Source organism: Diadema setosum, chromosome 9 (assembly GCF_964275005.1).
Source record: "Diadema setosum chromosome 9, eeDiaSeto1, whole genome shotgun sequence".
In the NCBI taxonomy this organism is placed as follows: domain Eukaryota; kingdom Metazoa; phylum Echinodermata; class Echinoidea; order Diadematoida; family Diadematidae; genus Diadema; species Diadema setosum.
The window spans coordinates 22,715,646-22,739,759 of record NC_092693.1 but is presented as its reverse complement, the minus strand read 5'-3'; the positions used below and the strand labels follow the sequence as shown (position 1 = coordinate 22,739,759).

Below are 24,114 nucleotides of genomic sequence, written 5' to 3'. Positions count from 1 at the left end.
AAAAAAAAAAAAAAATCGGAAAGGTTCTATTCTTTTTTTTTTTTCGTTTGCACCAAATTCTAATAATTTAAAACGTGTGTGATTTTTGTTTTAAAAGGAAATGCTGTTTTTTTTAAGGATTTTTTTTTAAAGGAACATGCTGTTTTGTGAAACAGGGTCCTGTTTCACAAAACTTGTTTTCAGTGACAACTGACACACTTTTGTGAGAAATTTGCTCCTAGTCAATCAGACGCAAGGATTTCAGTAGCTTGTAACAACTATGACAACTTGTCACTGTCAGTGGTCACTGTTAACAAATTTTATAAAACCGGGCCCTGATCTACAAATTTAATAGTAATGACCTTCAATACTATCATCAGCAGTACTGATTTGTTAAAAAGATATCTGTTTCCAACAAGACACTGCAGTTCGTTGAATTTACCTTTAAACATTAAATCGTCGCTTGCCCGGAAGAAGGGAACGAGCGCGCGAATACGCGTAAAAATAGATTTCGAGAAAAGACCTGCATGAGGTAAGATCATAAGCAATATCATAAAATTTGTAGATTATTCATTATAGCCACTTTAGCTAGTACCAAATTGGAATATTATCTGTTCACTTGTGAATTTTCAGCAGTATTGATATTCAAATATCAAAGATATAGTCAATTGAAACTTTAAATTTCGATTTTCTCGAAATCTATTTTTACGAATATTCGCGCGCTCGTTCCCTTCTTCCGGGCAAGCGACGAAATGTTTGCTAACAATTATATTATATACGATAATTCACTGGGCCTAACTTCTCAGTAGAATTCATCGAAGCCAAGATAAAAAGAATTATCTAGTTTGATTAGCTTTAAGACACAATTCAGGACAAGAGTACAACAAAGGTATTCTGTTTGAAATTATTATTCCTCCTACTCGATTATCTTCTGCTTTCTCTATCTTTCTCCTCTTCCACCTGAAGTTGTTCATTTTCTTTTATTCTATCATCCTTCCTATAAAGGTAGATTTATATGATTCATAATTATGAATGATTTACCTTTACCAACTCAACCTTTCAGTTATGTTTTATTTGCTGATGATACCACTGTATTTTCTAAAGACTAAGATCCAAATAAACTGTTTGATATTGTTAATAGATAATTGCATAACATTAGTGATTGGATGGAAGCCAATAAGTTGATTCTGAAGATATATAAAACTAATTTTATTTTATTTGGTATGTGAATTATTACAGACCAAAATTTGCAAATGTATTTTAAGAATATGAAAATAGATAGAATTTAAAGAACAAATTTCTTAGGAGTAATTATAGATGAACAATTATCTTGGAATCATCATATTGATTATATAGCCAGTATTGTATCAAGAAACATAGGGGTTTTTGTATTAATTACAGTATCTTTCTAGAAATGTTCTGAAATTGTTATACCATACTTTGATTTCACCACATATTAATTGCTGTATGTATGGGGTTTCACTTTTAATCAGAATATTGATCGAATACATACATTTCAAAAACAAGGAGTACGTTTAATAACCAATTCAACCTGTTTTCCCAAGTTTACCTCTGTTTTAAGAAACACAAATATTACATCAAGATTTGATTTCTTTGAGCCTGCAATATTCATGTACAAATTTAATGATAGTCTTCTACCTGATGTATTCTCTGATTATTTTACCCTGAATAGTTCAATTCATGATCATAGCACCAGGAAAGCTCAGAATATCCATCTCCCATTAAATCGCACATCTTGAACGCAGTCATCAATGTTTTATTAAGGTACCATTTTATGGAATAATTTGAATATTAATTTTCCGAATTAGTAAGATAGTAAGAAAATTATGCAACCAAGTTACAAGTTGATGAAAAACCAAAGAGTTTTCTTCTTTTCATATTTTCTCTTATAATAACACGTATCCATATTTTGGCTTGATTTCAAGGTGTGAATCTTGTCGCATTTTGTATTCATGTTTGTTTCAATCCAATTACAAATGATATATGATTACGCATATTTACATCATGATATTTGTTAGGGGATTATTTTCAATAAGTCTACTTCATGTACTTTGCGCTTCTCATGATTCCTCCACTGTCATATTTGACAGCATGCGTTCTTGTTTGTTTGTATGTTTGTTTTTTAATGCAACGTTTGTAAAACGATTATGAAAGTGGAAATAAATGAAGTGAAAGAATGAAATGGAATGAAAATTAAGCTTCATTTTTAGATTCAAATCATTATGTTAATTTCTATAATTATGATTTTTTATGTGTCCAATTTTCGGGAAAGGGAGCGTTAGTTAATACAAGCTGTGCTTTTAATCGAGCCCCTCCCCATTTTTTTTTTTCATGACTGTTTTGTATTACCATTTGTTGCTAAAGTAGAAGTATCCAGTTTGAATACCATTTAACATCACTGAAAAAATATAGTATTAATCACTGTTTTTTCCCAAACATGGAAATTCATTTATATCATCCAGTCAATCAATCAACCAATCAAATTTCCTAGAGGAATTCGCCCTTAGTAATACCCCTCCCATAAAAACAATCAGTGGTCTTTATAGGACTGCCGCTGACACATCACTACTGTTGCTATGTTGCTCCAGGATTGTCACAGATCGGAAGAAAGAAGCTTTGGCAGACACACAGGCCAGCGATGCTTCTTCTCACATGATAAAGGGTGGAAGCCCCTTCAAAAAGCAAGATCGGCGCAAAGAAAAAAAACGACCTTTTACAGCGCAAGGTTAGTGATAAGCTTTGAGAAGATAAGATGTAAAGATGTAGCAAGTAAAATGCCAATCCCAAGGTAAGCATATATTGATTTACTAATGATAAATTTTGAACTATTTATAGGTGGTAATTCTAATGCGTGGACTTATTATAAGTGTGTGCCATTCGTCAGATCGTGAGAGTCTACCTGAACTTATCCAGGAGGCTCATGGTGAAATAACACAACTGGAATCATCTGTAAGTAAAAGGATATGAACGTTTACAAGAACAGAAAATGTTATCATTGACATATCAAAAAGTACGGGCCCCAAAATGCGCCCACACCCCTAGTCCCCCGCATGTATAAGTGTACGAACTTTCACCTTCATATAATGATGCTAATGTTTCCTGATGTGTTTACTGTTAAAAATAGTAATTCATGAACTACAAGTCCTTTGAATGGGTCAGGGGGTGCCGAGAGTATGGCAATAGTCATTATGAATACATGTATACCATGGTATACTGCAGTTGGCACTTTCATAAAAGGAAGTGATAAGCCAGAAAATTTAAGTGTTCTTGTCCATACAATCATGTTCGAAAACTACCAAACCCCATAATATGTAATATGCCCGTAAGTATCCATTTCACTTACTTTAAAGGTACTTGTAGGCATTTTTTTTACATCTTCCTCCTCGCTGATACTGTACCTGATCTGTGTAAATGGTTGGAAAATTGACAACTGGATTTGCAATTGTAAAGATGTGTGTTTTCAGTGAAATGTTAAGAGAGAGATTGTTACCAGCACTGCTTAGTTTAGTAATTTAACAAAAATATTATACCGATTGCAGAGAAGGGATTTTTTTTTTTTTAAAGAATGAAGAAGTATTTAAAATTAATCCATATGTTTATTTAAATTTCTAAAATTCCAATGAAATATACTAAAATAATATGTAATATGATTATAATTATTTTTTCTATTTTTACATTGGGAGTTGCCAGAAGAATCATTTGAGTGACTTGAAATAGAATCTAAAGGACAAATGAAAGGATCATTGAAATCTGAAATAATGTAACTGGGATTACATGTTATACCATGATCAGAATGAATATTGTCATGAGCCGTCTATGTTGCAATAAGATATTGTGGTTGAGTTGAATAGAGCAGTGTTTCTTTGTATTGTGCATGTGAATGTACGAGTATATGACTGTATTTGATGGGTACGTGTGCGTGTTGTGTGTGAGTGAGATAGAGAGCATTTGTGTGCTTGTGTGCAATGCTTGTGAAGGGGTTGTGTGCAGTGCAAAGGTGGGGAATGTAATAAACATGAATATAAATGTACACTCATTATTGCATTAACGTACGCGTTTTACCGTTGTGTCGCTTAACATGCATGTATGTTATCTACAACAAGAATTGGACAGTGCTATACAGTGTGTATCAAAAAAAGGTAGTCCAACTTTGGAGGGCTACTATTTGATAATTGTCGGCTATAGAGAGTGAAATGTTGGTTGAGAGGAAAGTGGAACTCTTCCTCTTTCCATTGATACCTATTCATGTTGATAAATGTCATGCATGACTGAGCGCATGAACTTTAAAGACAACAATGATAAATTGCACGTTTTCCAAATTTGCATGTTACTGTGAAGAAACAATGCATATCTCACTGCATGGATGAGATCTGTCAATGGAGGTGGTCGAATCATCAGGCCAGCCTGCACGACTGCAGGTTCGTGTTTAGGGTTTCTTCTAACCTATGGTTCATAGCCTTCACATGGCCACGTTGTTGAAAACTTGGTCCTTCCCATAAAGGCTAAACCATTATCCATTTTTCTCTCTTCATATTCAAGACATGGTTTGTCGCTGCGAGCTATGTGTTGAATATGAACAGAGAAAATGGATTGTGTGGAATGGCCTCTGTGGGAGTGACTTTAGTTATCCTACAGGTGGCCATCTTAAAGGTTATGAACCATAAAAGGTTAGAAAAAACCCTAAGCACAAACCCTAAACACAAATCTACATTCGTACAGGCTGGCCTCTTTGGCCACTTTCATTGACAGATCTCATACTTTCAGTGAGACATGCATTGTTCCTTCACAATAACACGCAAACTTGGAAAAAGTGCAATTTGTCATTGTTGTCTTTAAAGTTCATTTGCTCAGTAATGCATGACATTTATCAACATAAATAGGTATCAATAAAAAGAGGAAGAGTTCCCCTTTCCTCACAATTAAAAGTGTGCTCTCACTAGCTGACAATTATTAAATAGTAACCCTCCAAAGTGGGATTACCTTTTTTTTTTGATACACACTGTACATTACATTGTAATTTATCACATAGAGATCTGCAGTAATAAAATGATGAAGTCAACAAATTAGACGTCAATTCCACACAATGATAACAATACTCATATAAGTGTAGCATACAAGCTTCGAATCAGAAGAAATGAAAGTCGCGAAGATCAAATTTACGGATACCCCTGCATCCGAGAAGGAGAAGGCTATTCGTACGACCCATATCTTATTGTAAGTAGTTGCATTGTAGATGTCGACTATGACATCCAAAACTGCCTACGGTTCCACCAGGGACCAAGACTTACTGTTTCATTTCATGTAAACTGGTGTAACCTGGAATCAGTAAAAGTCTTTGATCATTTCAATAAAGGATGCATGAATTGAATTTTTTATCTTCTTTTCTTTTCGTGTAGCCACCAGCAGAGGTGGGACAACGCAGTCGGGAGCGACAGTATCGGTGGATGCGGAAGGGATGAGCGGAAACTCTGTAATTGGTCAGCAGACCAATAACTTTAGGTATACGTTACTATACGAGTCACTGTTATAAAGCCCATAAAAAGAATTGCGATTACAATAATTGATTGCAAGTGATTAGCATCTTTCAATTACTTCTTACCTATTGCAACAAACACCCAACCATAATCATGTTTCTATCCTTATTATATGAGACCGACCATGTCATCCATAAAAAAAAGGAAGCTCGTACTAAATATCACGGAAACAGACGCTTTTAAAGTTTGTGAAACTGTGGACTGTTGTCTCGCCCGTATAGCGGAGGCAAGACATAATACAGGTGTCAAATATTGGTTTGGTAAAACAACATTAAAAATATCAATTCAATTCAATTTTCAATTCAATTCAGATTTTATTTCCAGTATCAAATTTTTGTTGTCGATATAAGTTCTAGGAAAAAAGTTTAATGTATTACAAGGACATTGGAACATATATAGCTATTGTTCAAAATAATTTGGTTACTGCAAAGTAAAAAGTAAAAGCAGAATGATATAGACACGTGATCACGTACATGCTGGCTAGAACTGATCCAAGAACTATAATCCTAATCATGATTAACATTTAACACTCACCCAAATGAAAAGGATGAATCACATACGAAACAAAATTAATCACGATGTAAATTGGAACCTCTTTCTCCCAATTAATGTCAAAACAAACTTGAGATTAATGTCCATTTGAATAAATGATATCGCACACTAAGACAAAAACACATTGATAGAACTGAATTGATAGAAAGTATAAAGAATGAATATGAAAGTATGAAATAGTATGATGCTTACAAAACAAATGTATATAATGGTATAAATCAAAAAAATAAAAGCAGAGACATGTCTCCTAAATTGGCTGCAGTACATGTCAAATTGAAGACACAAAAATGAAATCGAATGGACGAACGAGCGCAGCTATACGTGATCAAGTGATTGTATCATTCTTAATTGAATTGAATGAATTGCGAAATTGTGCTTGTCTTGCGAATTTCAGTTTATATTGAAGTTAAGGTAATCCGAATCCTCCAAAATATGAATAAAGAGATCATTTAATTGAAATTGAAATTGAATTGATATACCGAACATGTCATCTGGGATGAATTTTGCTGACGTAATACAGCAATAAGAAATTGGACTGAAAAGGCGAAGAGTTAGACTGGAAAACCTATATCAGCGAGCTTTAGAACTGCAACACGAACGCGGAAGACAACAGTATTAAAGGGACTGTACAGTTCTGGTTAAGGTGAGGATTTGGCTTTTAACATTTTGCGAGATATTCAGAAACCACTCTGATATGTCCAAGAGCATGCAGTTCTAATGGGTATCAAAGTTTATTTGATGAAAATCGGTTTTGAAATGGCAGAGATATCAAAGACAAAAACAAGGTGAAAACAAAGAGATCTTAATAAAAGGCGATTATTTTTTGGATATGTCAGCCATTTGAAAACCAGTTTTCATCAAACAAACGTTGAGTCCTTCTTAAAGTTATATGCTCTTTCATATTTGAAGTTTCTAATTATCTTATTTAGAAATGTTATAAACCTGGATTTTCATCTCAACCAGTACTGTACAATCCCTTTAAGGCTGAAAATTGTGTTCTGCATTGCGCGAGGGCAGCTCTTTCTAGTTTTCAACCAGGGAAGCTGCGTTGTCGTATCGTCCGCACCGCAGATCTAAAGCTCGATATTAAGTCACTTCGAAAATGATTAAATGCCCAACCAACTTTAATAGAAACATGGGCACATGAGCTGATTACGAAATGGCTAATTGTGCTTAATCATACTCTACTTCTATCCTTTCTACTGTATAATTATGCAGCAGTAACTAAATGATATAATGTGTGCACTGCCTGGAACATTCTCGACTGTGTGGAGCTCTTTCCTTGTACATACATGCACTGTAGCTTTCACAAAATAGAAACTTATCCGCTGAATCCGATATGTATACGCAAGTACAAATTGAGAAACAGCATCTGATAAGTGATGTAGGGCCTACATGACAATTGTGTGCTTTAACTTACCACAGCTTTGAGCTATGACCACACACAAAAAAAAAAAATACACCGCAGGTACATCATCTAAAGACACCGGTAAAGTTTGAATATTTGCTCAGATGGACGAGGTCGAAGGTCAAAAGAGCTATGATTTACTTGTATTGATTTTTTTAAAGTATGCCTTGTTTTGTAGTTCCTCTTAACATCGATTAACATGCCTCTTATTGTTACATGCTTACTATTGCAGGGATTGCGTGGTGAACGTCTTTCCACCAACAAAACAGCCAAAAATTATTAGGACCGACACAACATTTCAAACCGCTAAAAAGGGCAAGAGAAGTCAGCAAGGGCATGCTCCGTCTGGGCATCCGGAGAAACATAAAAGGCCGCCCTCTAAGAGGAGAAAGAAGAAAACAACTATAGCCCACTCCACGCCTGGAACAAAGGGTAAGAGAAAAAGGAACCCTTCTTGGCCGCCCTCTGAGAACAGCAACCAGAACACCATCTCGGCACACTCCACATCTTGTACCAAGGGCAAGAGAAAACCTCAAAGTTACTTTTATGGGCCGCCCCCTGAAAATGACAAGCGAAACACAACCTCGGTTCACTCCACATTTGAAACCAAGAACAAGAGAAAGCCGCAAATGCACGCTTCTAGGCTGCCTGCTAAGGACAAAAAGCAGCAAACTGTACTTATATCTGACTTCATACCGTCGACATACAATGGCAAACGAAAGCAGCCAGGGTATGCTCCTTCGAGGCAGTCAAAGAAAAGGACCAAGAGGAGAAAATCCCACTCAGCACATGGAAATCGTCAACCTGTGTATAGATTAAAACTGTATTCGATGCAGATCTTCCTATGATTGTCTTTGTACACACGAGTTCTCGATTACCCAATTTTAGATTACGTATTTTACGTATCTGCCCTTACAGTTAGTCTCTCAAGTCACATTGAAATTTATTCATACTGAAACTTATTAAACGCAAATACTTAGATTTTCTTAGATACCTGTGAGTACTGGCGTTTGTGGAGTCCATATTGTCTCAGTTGATTGTTTATTGTTCTGTTTTCAAAACGATGAGGTGACTAGAGTGATTAGTGTTTGCGGAAGTACCAACAGGAACAAATAACGATGAAAATCCATCATACAATCACACAATTTCACACACGTGCACTTACACACACCGCTCATGACACACACTCACACACAAATACACATATATATTTATATGGGATTTACATCCACTTACTAGTGTACATATATATGATTTTATATGCACATAGTAGTATACACACAGTGGAGACACCATACTTCTTAATAGCACTCAAAATATTTTATTGCGAGTTATATCTGTACTTACAATGACATCCCACATTGTCAATATATATATATATATATATATAGCGAAAACTTTGAGCAAAGAAAATGGGTTTTCATCAGGATTCGAACCTGAGACCGATGAAAACCCATTTTCTTTGCTCAAAGTTTTCGCTATTTATTATTACAATTGTTACTGGTCAGTTTTTCCTTCCTTGTTTATATATGTATATATATACATTGTATAATGTCTTTATTTCCACTGAAATAGAAGAAACATCAATTCACTTTTTTATCAGTGTAGAAAATAAGAGAATAAATTCTTTTAAAGATGACCAAAATATACAGTTTCATGTTTCAATGAAACAAATAAAACGGCAATAGCACAGCAATTACCGAAGAAAAATGAATGGAAGTATTTATATATATATATATATATATATATATATATATATATATATAACAAACTAATCCCCCAAATAATTCTCCCTTGATACCTAACATAAATATACTCTTCCTAACCATATACTACTTTACTATGTATGAACTGCCCTAACAAAAAAAAAAACAAACAAACAAACAAAAGAAACCCACTCCATCCACATAATTAGGGCCTATATCCTTTCCTCCCCATTCCTACTAATTACTATATTACTATTTTACTACCTAAGCACAACCACTTTTTACCAAAAAAAAAGAACAATTACCAATATAAACACAGGCATACACGAAACTCACAATCAAAAATGATAATAATACATTAAGATTACGTAAGACCTACCTGTCACGAGGAGACATCAGGTATCGCCGTGTAATGTTAAGAAAGAAGATGAAACATAAACGTCTACGGAGGAAGGGAAGAAAGTAATTATTTGTAATATTCAAAACACTCCCATTTCAATAAATGCAAACCCAATCTATTTCTTTTAATGGATTTTTTTTTCTCCCTCACTTATATGTACCTAATGTACTCTTCAGTTTCTGCCAATGACGGTAATCTCAATTTTAAGCTTGCTTTGTATATGATAGATTTGGTTATTAAAATTAGTATATTATACCATTTCAGTCTGTGAGAATTACCTTCTATATCCACGTGTTGGCCTATTATCCTGTCAATCTAAACTTTTTATTATCCTTCTCAAAGTATTCATATCCTTCCAAAATTCTTTATTTCAAGGCAATTCCAAAATTAATGCGAACTTTGATTTCAAAAAGAACTAAATCATAAATCATACAAGAAACAAAACCAAACAAAATCTATTAATTGCTCCTTAGGATAAACTGCTCCATGATGTAATTTGAATTTAGATTCTCCATGATCTCCAATACGCGTTGAAGTCAATGTCTCAGATGATAATACAGTAGCTCTCAAACTTTTTTGTTTCTCGGGAATGTTGATTTTTTAATGGCCTCTAATTTTTTTTTTACATTCTAAATTTTGTAAAACAGTCACAGAATGAGCATAAATCTTCCTCGAATGCACGTCTTTTAGGGTAATAATTTGCCCACAAACCTTGAAAACAATGTTTCTGTAATCATAATTGTTTATTTACTTCTTCCCAATTACGCAAAGTACCACCATATTTTCCATTTTATTAATAGAAGCACAGAAACACCAGATACATACAATATTATCGCTGGCAGTGACTGGTTAAAAATATGAAAATGAACGATATGTCTTTACACTTTTTGCCAAAGGTTCTAGATGATCAATCTTTCGCCGGTACAAAATCTGCATCAAATCCCATTTCCCTTTCAATAAAACACACAACACACACAAACACAAAACGCGGTTACTTTTATCAAAAGTTACTGCGACAATTTTGAGTTACATTTTGCATGGACAGTTTTAACAGGAAGGGTAGAAAAGATTTCCCGGACGTTGTGGCGGTAACTCTGGTTTGAAAGGCTCTGTACAACGGGGCTTTGTTGAATAGCTTCCGAGTAAAAGTGAGAGGGATCTTTTCAGTCATGCACGAGTGAGCACACATTAACGATGAAATATTTTTCAGCCAATTTTGTTTCGTTTTGTACTGATTTTTGTCCCCCCCCCCTCCCGCTTTAAAAATCAACAGTACATTTTTTGCATCTCTTGCTCAATTTTGAAAGTGTCATTGCTGTTACATGTTGGTAACAATGTTTACGCCAATTCTTTTAATAAACTAAACATATTTTGCAGTTTTACTAGGGTTGATCAAAACTATTTTCATTTTAAGTTGTATTGAGATAATTGTAAAAAAAAAAAAAAATATTAGGACAGGATTAGGTGTGAGGGGTTTTAACAATAAATGATAAAACAACATCGCTTAAACAATACTACACAATGAAATAGAAGTTTTCACAGACCCCCCAAAATGACTCTTGTGACTTTTGATAAGCGACCACTTGAATTTGATTGTGTGCTCAATCATGCATGATTCAGCAGATCATTCTCATTTTAATACAAACTTAGTCGAAGTGCAGAAATATTTATTTATTTATTTATTTATTTATTTATTTATTTATTTATTTATTTCAACATATTTTGACAGGATAACAAGATCAGCAAGTGAATGCTGTTTTACATCAAGGTCCTGTACAATCTAACTATATAAAAATAAAAATCATGTTACATAAATAAGCATAAAAACCACTACAAACAAGCAATCAGAGCTGAAAGGAGCAATACGTCCAATTGAAATCAGTAGTAACCAGATCTATGTATGATATAACGAAACAATATGATAAAAAAGGATATATTAAAACAGTGAATAAAATGATGCAAGATTATATACACAATCAGACCATTTGGTGTACAAAAGGAATGTAAAAACTCTGCCAGAAAGGACTTGAATCAACAAGCCCACGATCATAAAAAGCAGATAGAAATTCTATATAAAAATCTACACTAATAAATAGATTACATACAATCTGGCAGTCATGCCCGTTTAACCTAAACAGTCGAATGCATGTATACCCATAACACACATTCAAGGATTCATGCATCCATAATTTGCACCAGGCAAGTTTGGGTTACACAGTGTGACAAAAAATAATATGGTACATATTATGTAAAAACAGGCCGTTTGATAAAATCAGTGAAAATACATTTTCTTATATAACAATTTAAAAGTTGATAATGACTTTGAATTCTTTAAAACATTTGGTAGTGAGTTCCATACCTTTCCTCCTGCATATCTAAAGCAGCTTTTAAAACACTCTACATTCGGTTTAGGTGGTACCACATTCAAAGAATCAGCTGCTCTTGTATTAAACCCATGCCTGTCAAAAATCATCTCAATATTATTGCACATTCGGGTGGGGGCAAGTCCATGGATGCATTTATACATGAGCGTTGACAAAAAATAATTCCTTCTATTTTCAAATGCTTGTAAATTCAAAACCTTGATAATGTCATTCCCATTTGCATTTCCGTAATCAAAATTTGATGTGATAATTCGTGCTGCCCTCTTTTGTAATCGATAAAGAATATTTCTATTTTTAACAGAGCAATTTCCCCAAACGGAGCATGAATAATCAATACACGGTTGAATAACGGCAGTATACAAAAGTTTAAGTGAATCTTTATCCAAAATTGGTTCATTTTGCGTAACATAAATAATTTCATAGATATAGATTTGGCTAAATTTTGTACGTGTGCATCCCACTGAAGATGGTCGTCTATCATAACACCCAAATACCTAAAATCGTGAACCTGTTCAATCCTTTTTCCATCAAGAAAAATGTTCAAACTTTTGGAGCACCGTGGACTTAATAACATTACCTTAGTCTTATCTAAGTTAATACTTAATCTGTTTCTCTTGTACCATCTATATATTGAGTTCAGATCATTTTGCAACATTGATGTAACTCTATCAGTATCTTTATGCGAACAATAAATTACTACATCATCTGCGAATACATTACAGGAACATGAATATACAGATTCTGAAATATCATTAATAAATATAAGGAAAAGTATAGGTCCAAGTACACTCCCTTGTGGTACCCCTGTCGTGATACTTTTGGATGTTGAGAGATGGCCATGGCAAAAAACATTTTGACTCCTACCAGTTAAATAATCAGAAAACCATTTCAATTGTTTGCCCTTGATGCCATAACATTCCAGCTTATGCAATAATAACGTATGATCAATTGAATCAAAACACTTAGAAATATCAAGAAAACATGCAGCAACTACTTCACGATCGTTAAAAGACTCCAACCAATCATCAACAGCTCGATGGAGACAAGTGTTAGTTGAGTGATGGGGCAAGAATGCGGCTTGATCTATGTTAATCAAATCATTTTGCTGAAAATATGCCAATAACTTATCTTTATCTTTAATCTGCTTTTCAAAAATTTTTGATACATGACAAGCGACAGAAATTGGTCTATAATTTGAAGGGTCATTTTTACTTCCTTTGCCCTTGTATATAGGCGTCGTTTTAGCCCTTTTCCAATCAGTGGGAACAATTCCATCAGTCAAACTCTTATTATATATAATATAAAGTGTTTCAGAAATGACAGGAGCAGCTATACATAACAACTTAGAATCAAAATTCAGAATGTCAATGTTGCTATCTTTACCAAGATTTATGAGAGAATTACGAATGCTATCAACAGAAACACAATCAAAAATAAACTCATAAATACATTCAGAATGATTCCATTGAAAAGTATTTTTACCACCATCTACTATTTGTTTACCGACATTAACAAAATATTCATTCAATTTATCAGCAGTCAATTCCATCGGAACGTTATCTTCTTTACGTTTTCTACCCGTGACTCTATTCAGTTCTCTCCACACTCTCTTACTGTCATTTTTGCATTTATCTAACATAACATTCATATACTTCTTTCTACTACTGCGTCTAAGTTTTGTAATACTGTTTCTGACTCTTTGATATTCCTTCTTAAAAAGAGGTTGAGATTCACATTTTTTCTTTAAATAATCTCTTTTATAAATCAGCTTTACAATATCTTTTGTGATCCATGGACAACATCTCTGTTTAACTCTTACATTTTTTAAAGGGGCGTGCATATCACATACTTGTAAAAATATAGTTTTCCATTTTATCCATTTTTCATTTACTCCTTCTGCCTCATCCGTGAAATCATTCATTGAAAAAACTCTCTTAAGATCATCCAAAAAGCTAATCTCATCAAACGCTTTAAAATCACGGAAGACAATTTCTTTATGTTTCCTATTAGTACTTATCCTCATGTCAACACATGTATATATAAGATAATGATCGCTGATTGAAATCTTAGCTACATTACAGACAGTATGTTTATGAGGGAAACTGGTAAGTATATGATCTAAACACTTTGATGATTTATCTGTTACCCTCGTCGGCTTGTGAACAATTTGTGTTAACAAAAACAGATTTTCAATCAAATTGATAGGATTATTACACAAATTTTCATCAAACTTATAATCATAATTCAAATCTCCCAAAATCACATTCTCTTTATTTTCATCTGTTATTTTCTCAGGAATATCCCCAAAACAATCAAAATACAACCTATCTGCATTGGGTGGTCTATATATACAACCAACGATTAAATTTTCCATCCTAGTTTGTAACAGTTCAATCCATACAGCTTCCAGAGAATCTGAAAAGAGGTCCTGTCTTATAATAAAAGATAGCGTTTTATGAATGTATATACAAACTCCTCCACCACGTCTTTTTTCTACTCTATCTTTGCGTACAAGTACATAATCATCAACTGAAATCAAATCGTCACTAATCAATTCGTGAAGCCATGTTTCAGATAAACATAATAAATCAAAGTGAATCCTGTTCAGTGATAATCGAATTTCATCAATCTTATCAACAAGACTCCTGACATTAAGATGAGCGATTTTTAAACCTTTAACACGTGATAATATAGAAGAACATTTCGAATACTCATTTCTTGGCAAAACATTAGCAGGAGGGTTTACTGAACTTACTTCTGTGTCTTTGGCACACTCTTCGTGGCCAGCTACCTAATAGGGGCAAACTTTTGCTTTGTGACCGTATTGAGAGCAACGTCTGCATTGAAGTTGGATACCATGACGGCATGATCGCGCCCGATGATTAGGCTCACCACACAGTTCGCAGACGTTGGGATAGGGGGACATAGCAACATTTGTTCCGCGAACTACTGAAGCAAAGGATGGACGTAACATGGGTTGAGGCGTGATGGTGGGGGGTATTCCATAGTGTGACGGATGAGTGAACTGGGTATATCGGGGAGGGCGGACTCGCGTATTGAATGAATGGGTTGTTGCTGCAGGTTGTTGAAAAGTTGGGTGTTGTCATGATGGAGGGGCTGCGAAGTTGGGAGGGGGTACGTTGAACATTGCAAAACCAGACATGGGTTGTTGGGTATCAAGGCGAGGTTGACTCACATTTGTTGTGTCAGGACGGTATACAGGCCAGTATTGATGACGCGGAGGTAGTCGCTGTGGAGGAGGGGGTGGAGCGTTGGAGTATGTGGGTGGCTGCGTAGCTAGACGAAATTGTTGTGGAGGGGGTCGAGTAGATTGTTGGGTAGGAGGTGATGAGTTTGGGCGCGGACTTCTCGCTGTACCGGGAGGTGTGGGTTGATTGTCGGGAGGTATGTGCGTTCTTGAAGATGTTTGATTTGACTTTGATGGTGTGGGGCATCTGGCATTAGAGGGAGCGTCTAGTAGCGCATCGACAGCATGTTGAATTCTTTTCACATCCATACACAGCTGGTCGACACGAAAGTGTAGGCTTTTACACCTCATACAAATGCGTTCCATGCCCTTACATTTAAGAGCACAGATTTCGCAGGTGTTTTGTTCTTCATTGTCAGATGCTATGTGGTTCACAATTGAACTGTTCCGTGAAGAGTGAAGCGAGTCATTGACACTATCTGAGGTTATTTGCAAGGCAAAATGGCGGCAAATCTCAGAGTTTAGATCGGGGTATATCTGTGCCAATTCCCCTGCGTAGAAGTCTGTGGCAGAAAGTTCTTCAGGCACAGTGTTATGCACTTTCGAGATGAGATCTATAGAATAGGATACACTGTCTGTTGTGATTCCTTTCGGAAGTTTGAATTTGAAAGATGAGGTGCCTGGTTGTCCCCGGCACTTATTTGTCCGTAGTGGTTTTAATTTCACCATGGCGCCATTTTGCACCGAAACAAGTGTAAAGATGAAAATATATACACAATGTATTTACTGTAAACTTACAGAGCAAAACTTGACGGTGAATGTCACAGAGCAGTGATCCTCGCCGTGTAGAAATTGAATATTGGTTCCAGTATTAAAAGGCAGAAGGCACAGATGTCCAATGCAAAGAGGTAATGAAACGCACAGATGAACAATGTATGTATGGGACTAGGTAAAAATGAGTTCAGTAAATGCACACCTTGACGTGGATAAGAAGACGTCTATATCTCGATATATGCAAGATGATAAAACATTTCCAACTCAGCAATCAATCGATGGTCATGTATGAATGTGAGTCTCCAATATAAAACGATAGGAAGGAGAATACAACTGCGAAAAAAATGAGATTGTCCTGAGGAAATGTCGCGCACTTCACACGTCACGTCACGTCATAGTACCACTGCCAAATTATTTTGCTCAAAGCCTTTTTGCTATAAGGTAGCGCCATTTTGGTCTTGTGGGTGATTGTGTGTGCGTGTATGTAGTGACAATAATGACTATGATATGACGGATGAATAGTACATCATTTCAGGAAATGTATAAATCATTTCAGAAAATTCAATAAAAGATAAAATTATATATACCTCACAAATAAAACTAGATGCAGTGTGCAGTGTGCAGTGTCTGGGGTCTCTTCTTTAGGTCTCCAAAAAACCTTTTTTGTGCACATTTTTTCTGTCAAAATTGGATCATTTAGATTCTATGCTGTACACCTAACATTTTTTGCTGCTTTTGACTGTTTTGCTGGTGGATCAGATCAGGATTTAGCTGGATTTTAGATTGACATACTGACCAACCTTCATCTGCTCAAACAAGCTCTCTTCCTTCACAGTCCCACCTACTGCATTTAGAGGCGAGTTGCACAGGCCATCAAGAACCAATCTGTAATGGTGGGAACAGGAGTTTCCATCCTCCCTTCATCCAGCCAGCACTAGCGCAAGTATCCAGCAACCTTTGGAATGACCAAGGAGTAGGATCTTAGCTTGTTGCCATTGTGTTGTTGTTGTTGTTGTTCTGTTGGACCAGTGGCAATGCTTACAAGTCACAAGGCAGTGGCAGGTAGTCAAGTATAAAACTCCCCGCCTGCAACCATCACAGAGCTGATCCTCTATTGAAGCAATTGTAGTGTATAGACCACCAACAACAGAAGACTTCATGCTTCCTTCATCCTCTCTTCATGCAATCGTCATGCAAGCAAGTATTCAGTTGTGAGAACTTGCTCTTCTCTGAGTGATTTTTATTATGAGACAAATTATTCAATGTCTTACATGATTGGCTAATTACTGACAAACTGAGTACAGCAATTTGCAAATTTTTCAGAAATAGTAGCAACTAATTTGCTACGCTTCTTTTACGGTTTTTAACCTCTCACCTTGGTAGCCAATCATGGCGGATGGTGGCAAGTTACATTGCCTTCTCCTGCTTCTGACAGTCTTAAATGTAATCTTTTCTGGGAAACATGCAACTTCACAGACCTCACCTTTGCTCAGGTTTACATCCAGTAGCTATTTTCCTCGGCATACCCAAGCAGGATTTGCCAATAGAGTACCATCAGACCTAGAGGTATTAACAAACTCTCTCCACCATTTCGGAGTACATAGGAAAAGTCAGTTTCACATGCTTGGCTCCTCCTGCCAATGTAAGGCTCTGGCTGCAACGTATCTCACCCTGCTGCTTCTAATAAATGCATCAGGCATCTAACTTAACCCAGGCCCTGTGAGCAAGTATCCATGTCAGATTTGCACCCGCCCAGTCACATGGCAGCAGCGCGGAATTGCATGCGATGACTGTAATCAGTGGTACCATGTGGAGTGTATGTCCATGTCCACACCGGTCTATGAAGCGCTCGCCAACTCTAGTGTTTCATGGGAATGTGCCTCCTGTGGAATGCCACAGTTTTCCACCAGCCTCTTCAACTCTTTTGCTGTCAACACTAGCAATACCTTCTCCACACTGACATCAAACTGTTCCGATGATGGCACAACAACACTCCCTAGTCCTGGACCTCCCATGGCATCATCATCCCCAACCCACCAGGCTAGTAGAAGAGGACACTCAGTTGAGAAAAGAAAGATGAGGATCCTCACTGTGAACTTCCAGAGTGCCAGAAATAAAAAAGAGGAGATCAGTAACCTCATAGATTCTTCTGATCCTGATATTATTCTGGGCACTGAAACATGGCTCAACAGCAAATTTCAAAACGCTGAATTATTTCCATCAAATTACGAGTTAATTCGGAAGGACCGCATCGATGGATACGGTGGTGTACTCATAGCCCTCAAAAAGGACATCATCTTTGAACGGCTGCATCTTGATCTAGATGTGGAAGCGATCTTCATCAAAATTAGCCTTGCTAGGAAGGCCTCCCTTATTGCTGGTGTCTTGTACAGACCTCCTTCTAGCACCCCTAAATACATGGAGGACCTCTGCCAGTCCATAGAGGATCTTCACAGACAGTACTTCAACTCCGTCTGCTGGATTGAAGGGGACCTGAATTTACCTGACATTGATTGGGAAACACAGTCATCATCAGGTAACCAGAATCCTTTGCCAGTGAAGCAAAGGTTCTTAACGATGGTTCAGGATTGTGATCTTCAGCAGATAGTGTCCTTTCCTACTAGGCAGAACAACTGTCTTGACTTGTTCTTGACAAATAGACCTACTCTTCTTAACAAATGTGTTGCACTTCCTGGTATAAGCGACCACGATATTGTGTTGGTGGAATCCTCAGCTGCAGCAAATAGAAGCAGACCAGTGAAAAGGAAGGTATTCCTATGGAAACATGCTGACATGGAGTCCCTTAGAGAAGACTGTCTTGCATTTCAACAAGCCTTCACAGATCAATTTGACAGGACAAGCCCAGTACAAGCCATGTGGGATAACTTCAAGAATTCCCTCTTACATCTGATGGAAAAGCACGTTCCGTCTAAAATGACATCAACAAGGTTCAGCCAGCCTTGGATCACTCGCTCACTGAAGCAGCTGACTCGCAGAAAGAAGCGATGCTTTGATAGAGCCAAGGCAAGCAACACTCCCGAGGACTATACGAAGTATCTAGCTGTAAAAAAGCAGACGAGGAAAGCATGTAGGGATGCTTACCACAAATATGTAGAAGATATTGTCAGCCCGGACTCAACCACCAATCCCAAACGCTTCTGGAGCTTCATCAACAGTAAAAGATGTGACTCATCTGGTGTAGCTCCACTGAAGTCTACTGATGGCTCAACATACCAAGATAGTGCTTCGAAATGCAACATCCTAAACAGTCAGTTCTCGTCTGTTTTTACCAGAGGTGAGGACCTAACTAATATCAAGTACATGGGTAGATCTCCATATCCATCTATGGAAACTATCAACATCCAACCAGCGGGTGTGCTTAAAATCTTGTCAGAACTACAAATCCACAAAGCTACTGGGCCTGATGAACTTCCATGTATAGACGCACGCACTAAAGACTTACTCGTATGTGCGCAAATGAAGACACACGCTCATATCAGAACGTGACAGATATTACGTTTAGACCCTTCGCATTGTCCTTAGTACGACGCAATTTACTTACTTTTTTCAATTGAAATATTTCTAAGTCTTCTACAATTTCCAAAAGCTGCGTCGTGTGTCCCGCTGAAGACATTTTTTCGCCTGTACTGTTCCCACCGTCTCGCCTGGCTTTCTCCAAAACTTTAGTTTCGTCATATTATGTTCAAAGTACATTTTTTATGTTCAGTCGGGGTCGTCCAACTCTAGCGACACCTACGAGTCATAAAGCCCACGAGTTCGACATAGAAAACAGATCCTATAAATTGAATAAAGATACCATTAATAATAATAATCCATGAGTCATACAGGCTCATAGGTCACACAACCCACGAGTTCGACACTAGGCAAATAAAGCCAATGGGTTCGACACTAGGGGAAAACAGCCCACGAGTTCGACAGATATACAACACGGGGCTATATGTCGAACCATGGACAGAACTAATCATGACTCATGAGCTGTATAAAAACTCATGGGCTGTATGACTTGTGAGCTGGAGGATTCGTGGGATGTATGACTCGTGGGTGTCGGTCTCGTGACGTGCATCCGTTCAGTCTCCAACAATGTGTCACAAATCATTCACAAAGCTGCTAGAAAAGATAAGTCTTCAGTTCAGACTTGAAGGTATTGAGGCTGTTGCGAATTTGAAGCGGGACTGGTAGAGAGTTCCACAGACGTGGCGCAACAGAAGAGAAGGCACTATCCCAAGACATTTTTTAAGGCGGGTATTTGGATCATGGAGAGCAACGGCAGAGGAGTTGGGGAGGGGTAATGATCGGCGATTGTTACCATCACATACAAACACTATCCAAGCCCATAACCGGACCGGCTCAACCGTGCGTGAGGGTGGGGGTGGGGGAGGAGCTTAATGCGGGCTGCCCCCTCCCCCACTTTACAGGGATCGAATGTTTGCATCCCCCCGTTTTTTGTATGAAATATAAAGTGTAAGGGAAGAGGTAGTAAAAATATGAAAACTTTCTGTTCTTGTTTTTGTTCTTTCTTTCTTTCTTTTTTTTTTTTTTTTGCTTGTCAGCCGACTTTCGGCGAAAATGACACCTCAAAAATACAAAACTGTTTTGTTGTTGTTTCTCTTTTCTTTTTGCTTGAGAGAAGATTTTGACACCCTCCCCCCCCCCCTCCACTTTCAAAAACGGATAGCGCCGAGCTGCATTATGCGTAAATGAAATCAATAACATGGTAATATAAGGATATCCATTTTTTGTATGTAATAATGTAGTATAGCTCTTGCGTTTTTCTAATTTCTAGATCAAAGACAATTAAAGCAATCATCCCTAGGGGCATCGTTCCGTTTAATTGATTTGGGGATGGGGTAATACAATACATACAATAATATTATGCTATGTGCGAGAGAGCAGAGCGAAAGAGACAGGGTTTGGAATGGGAGGGCAAGGGCGTTGATCCGTTTTCACGATTGGGGAGGGGGGACTTTGAGTTGGAATATCTGTGCGAGGGAGTGGAACGATAAAGCGGGGGGAGGGTGTGGATGGGGGGTATCGCCCCTCCCACACGAGGAAGATTTTGCATTTTCAGACCTGAAATTCAGCGACCTGGTGCCCACTTTTGATGAAATTTGGGATTTGTTTCTATCAAAAAAAAAAAAAAAACTTTCACAGGTAATTGAATGACTAAATCGTGGCATATCAGCTCTTGATCCTCGTGTGCGACATCACTGTGTAGGCCTTCCAAATGATATATGGAAGTTGTCAGGGGAAGGGGGAGGGTGTGGGAGGGGCGGCCCCCTCCCACACGATGGAGCTATTGCATTTTTAGGATTGATATAGAACGATCTGATGCGCACTTTTGTGGAATATTCGGAAAATTGTCTGTCCCCAAAGTGTGCAATGTGTACAATGGACCATTACAACACCATTGACAAGGACACAAACATAGGTCTACATACATTTACAAACGAACATAATCAAAGAAATAGATCTGATGTACACTTAAATGAAACATTGAAGGTAAAGGACAATACGGGGGAGGGGGTTGGAGGGGTATCCCCCTCCCACGCTAGCGAGATTTAGAATTTTCAGAAATGAAATTAGTTAATCTATTGTGTAGTTTGGATAGAATATTTTTGGACAGAGCTCCGGATTGCAAATTTGTTTCCCCGCAAGTCAAGCCGCAAAACTTCCCCAGATACGGTATGACAAGACCTTGAGCATGCTCAAAACTTGTTCCGAGTGAGTCGAGGGGGTTCTCTTCCAGAGGTATAGCAGAACACCGGTAGGAGACCCTTAATTACCGGCAGACCGCGCAGGCAACTCCAACGCAGGTATATTTCTCTGTGTATGTCGCTTGTAACAGAAAACGGATCAATTTAAAAGCTTTCACGCAGGTCACACGAAATACACACAAGTAGAAGGTAAGTAGCACGTGTCTAGTAGTCTAGTAGGTAAGAAACAAGTGCAAAACTCCCAAACACGGAAAATTCTCCTGCATGCTGGAAAATCCCTCCTCGTAACAAGACGGCGTAGCTTGTCCGGAACGGTGTGACACGGCCTTAAGCTCTGTTAGCTCTCTGAAGGCGGGCGAAAAGGAACTGTCACACCTTTCTGGGTAAGCTACGCGGACTTGTTGCGAGTAGGGATTTCCAGTACGCAGGAGAATTTTCTACCTGCGGTCAAGGATGTTGGCGAGTTCCGTATACTTGCGTCTTACTGCTAGACGAGTGCTAATTACTTGCTACTTGCGTGTATTCCGTGAGACCTGCGTGAGAACTTTGAAACAGATCCATTTTCACCTACGAGTGACATACGGGGACTGCGAAGTACATGTGTTACAGCTGCGAAGTACCTGCATGGGAGTTGCCTGAGAGGTACTGCCGCTGAAGGCCGTGTCACACCTTTCCGGGCAGCGTGGTTTTTTTAGACAGCACAGATTAGGGACCCTAACCCTAACCCTACCAGGGAGGTGTTACAGAGATGGAGTGGCAACTCTTCGTAATTCATGCAAACACATGTTTGGGTTCAAGGCGTTACAATGGGATGTCTAGCATTCCACTACGCTTTGAAGTCATGCTCGCCACCGCTCTATAGTTGCAAGATGAAGTTCGGAGACGAAGAACGCATTTCACCTTTCGTCGAATTACAAGCTTTATTTCACCGTAAAATTTTAACTGAAATACTCGAATTGATTTAGAATAGTTTAGGAAAGAATTCAATATTATAAACACGTGTTTCTAGTTCATTCGTAATGCGCAAATCGAAATGAAATGAAACTAAGGCCCTTTTAAAAACCTAATATTTTTCTATAATGCGCACATTTCCGCATGTTTATTTTTCTATCTTTCAACTAAATTACTCCGCTGAAGCGTGCATGTTCCAGTGTGCTTTTGAACTATTTGCTGTTAAAATTGTCAGTTTTACACTGCATTTTTATTCGCTGCTCCAATTCAAGGTACACAAATCCATTGTTGCCATCACATTAAAAGAGAGAGCGAATTGCAGTAGGGGCAAGTATTTCTAGATGTTAGAACGCTAGTCCTGATTATTGATGATCTCTTTTGTCAAAGCACCTGGTTTCCACCTGTAGTTAAGCGCAAACTTCTCGGCGGTACCGCGCATGACTTCAAAGGAGAGCAGGAGTTGCATCTCCTTCTCTAGCACCTCCCTGCCCTAACCATAACCCTAACCCTAAACCTAACCCTAACCCTAACCCTAACCCTAAACCCTAACCCTAACCTAACGTATTTCCCATAGGTTTAATACGTGCTTACCCCAATCTGTGCCGTCTATTTAAAAAAAAAAAACACGCTTCCGGGCAAGCCTTGCGTGCGACATGCAAAGAACAATTTTGAATACCCGGAGGTCCCCGTAGATGAGCCACACATGAATGACCGTACCTAGCACGTATCTCTCCCGGAGGTGCGCATGCAAATATCTTTATCCGCAACCATGTTAAGGCCCTGTCACACCATTCCGGGCAAGCTACGCGGGCTTGTTGTGTGTGTGGATTTTCGAAGATACCGAAAATTTCTGAGGACGCACAAGGATTTGGGCGAGTCAGTGCATGTGTCCTACTTACTGGAGACGTTTTAATTAAATTCTACTTGCGGGTATACTGTGTGACCTGTGTACCGGTCGCGTGGGTGCTGACAACTCATTTAAGGAATTCCTATGAAGGAATGGCAGAACTTCCACAGAATGTCATACCTTGACTGCATACGGAAACTGCGAGGTACCTGCGTGGGACCTCCTACTGACGATGTGCGTGGACCTCTCCGGGCATTCCCGCGACTCACGCGGAAAACGATTTGGACATGCTCAAAACTTGGCTGCGGTTAAATGGGACTTGCGTGGGCACCTCCGGGCAACTTCAGGCGAGATGCGCGCTAGGTACTGTCAGGTGCGGACCAACTGCGGAGAGCTTCGGGTAGCAAAGTTGTTTCCCCGAATGCCTCGAACATGCTCAAAACTTGTTCCGAGTGAGTCGTGGGGGTTCGCTCGCAGAGGTTCACGCATAATACCAGTAGGAGACCCTTATAGGCAGCACCTCGCAGGCAACATCAACGTAGGTACTTCTCTGCACCCGTACGTTGCTCGTAACAGAAACGGATCGGTTTCATGCTGGTCACACGGAATACACGC

General features: G+C 38.1%; 2 protein-coding genes across 2 annotated transcripts; both read left to right on the top strand.

Annotated features, from left to right (window-relative positions):
- Positions 1-506: 506 nt before the first annotated feature.
- LOC140233243 (uncharacterized) lies at positions 507-8,483 on the top strand. Its single transcript, XM_072313354.1, has 4 exons — positions 507-511; positions 2,589-2,725; positions 5,397-5,499; positions 7,727-8,483. Exons 1-4 carry the CDS (start codon positions 507-509, stop codon positions 8,340-8,342), a joined length of 861 nt encoding a protein of 286 aa, XP_072169455.1. The 3' UTR covers positions 8,343-8,483.
- A 9,307-nt stretch (positions 8,484-17,790) lies between these two features.
- Positions 17,791-20,276, top strand: LOC140233242 (uncharacterized). Its single transcript, XM_072313353.1, has 2 exons — positions 17,791-19,261; positions 20,155-20,276. Exons 1-2 carry the CDS (start codon positions 17,791-17,793, stop codon positions 20,274-20,276), a joined length of 1,593 nt encoding a protein of 530 aa, XP_072169454.1.
- Positions 20,277-24,114: the final 3,838 nt, after the last annotated feature.

Excerpts from the sequence above, each read along its gene's own strand:
- LOC140233243 (XM_072313354.1), top strand. Across the intron at positions 2,726-5,396 it reads ACGACCTTTTACAGCGCAAG|CCACCAGCAGAGGTGGGACA; the intron begins GTTAGTGATAAG and ends CTTTTCGTGTAG. Across the intron at positions 5,500-7,726 it reads CAGCAGACCAATAACTTTAG|GGATTGCGTGGTGAACGTCT; the intron begins GTATACGTTACT and ends TTACTATTGCAG.
- LOC140233242 (XM_072313353.1), top strand. The coding sequence starts at position 17,791 with ATGTCCACACCGGTCTATGAAGCGCTCGCCAACTCTAGTGTTTCATGG. Across the intron at positions 19,262-20,154 it reads CTCGTCTGTTTTTACCAGAG|CGGGACTGGTAGAGAGTTCC; the intron begins GTGAGGACCTAA and ends GCGAATTTGAAG.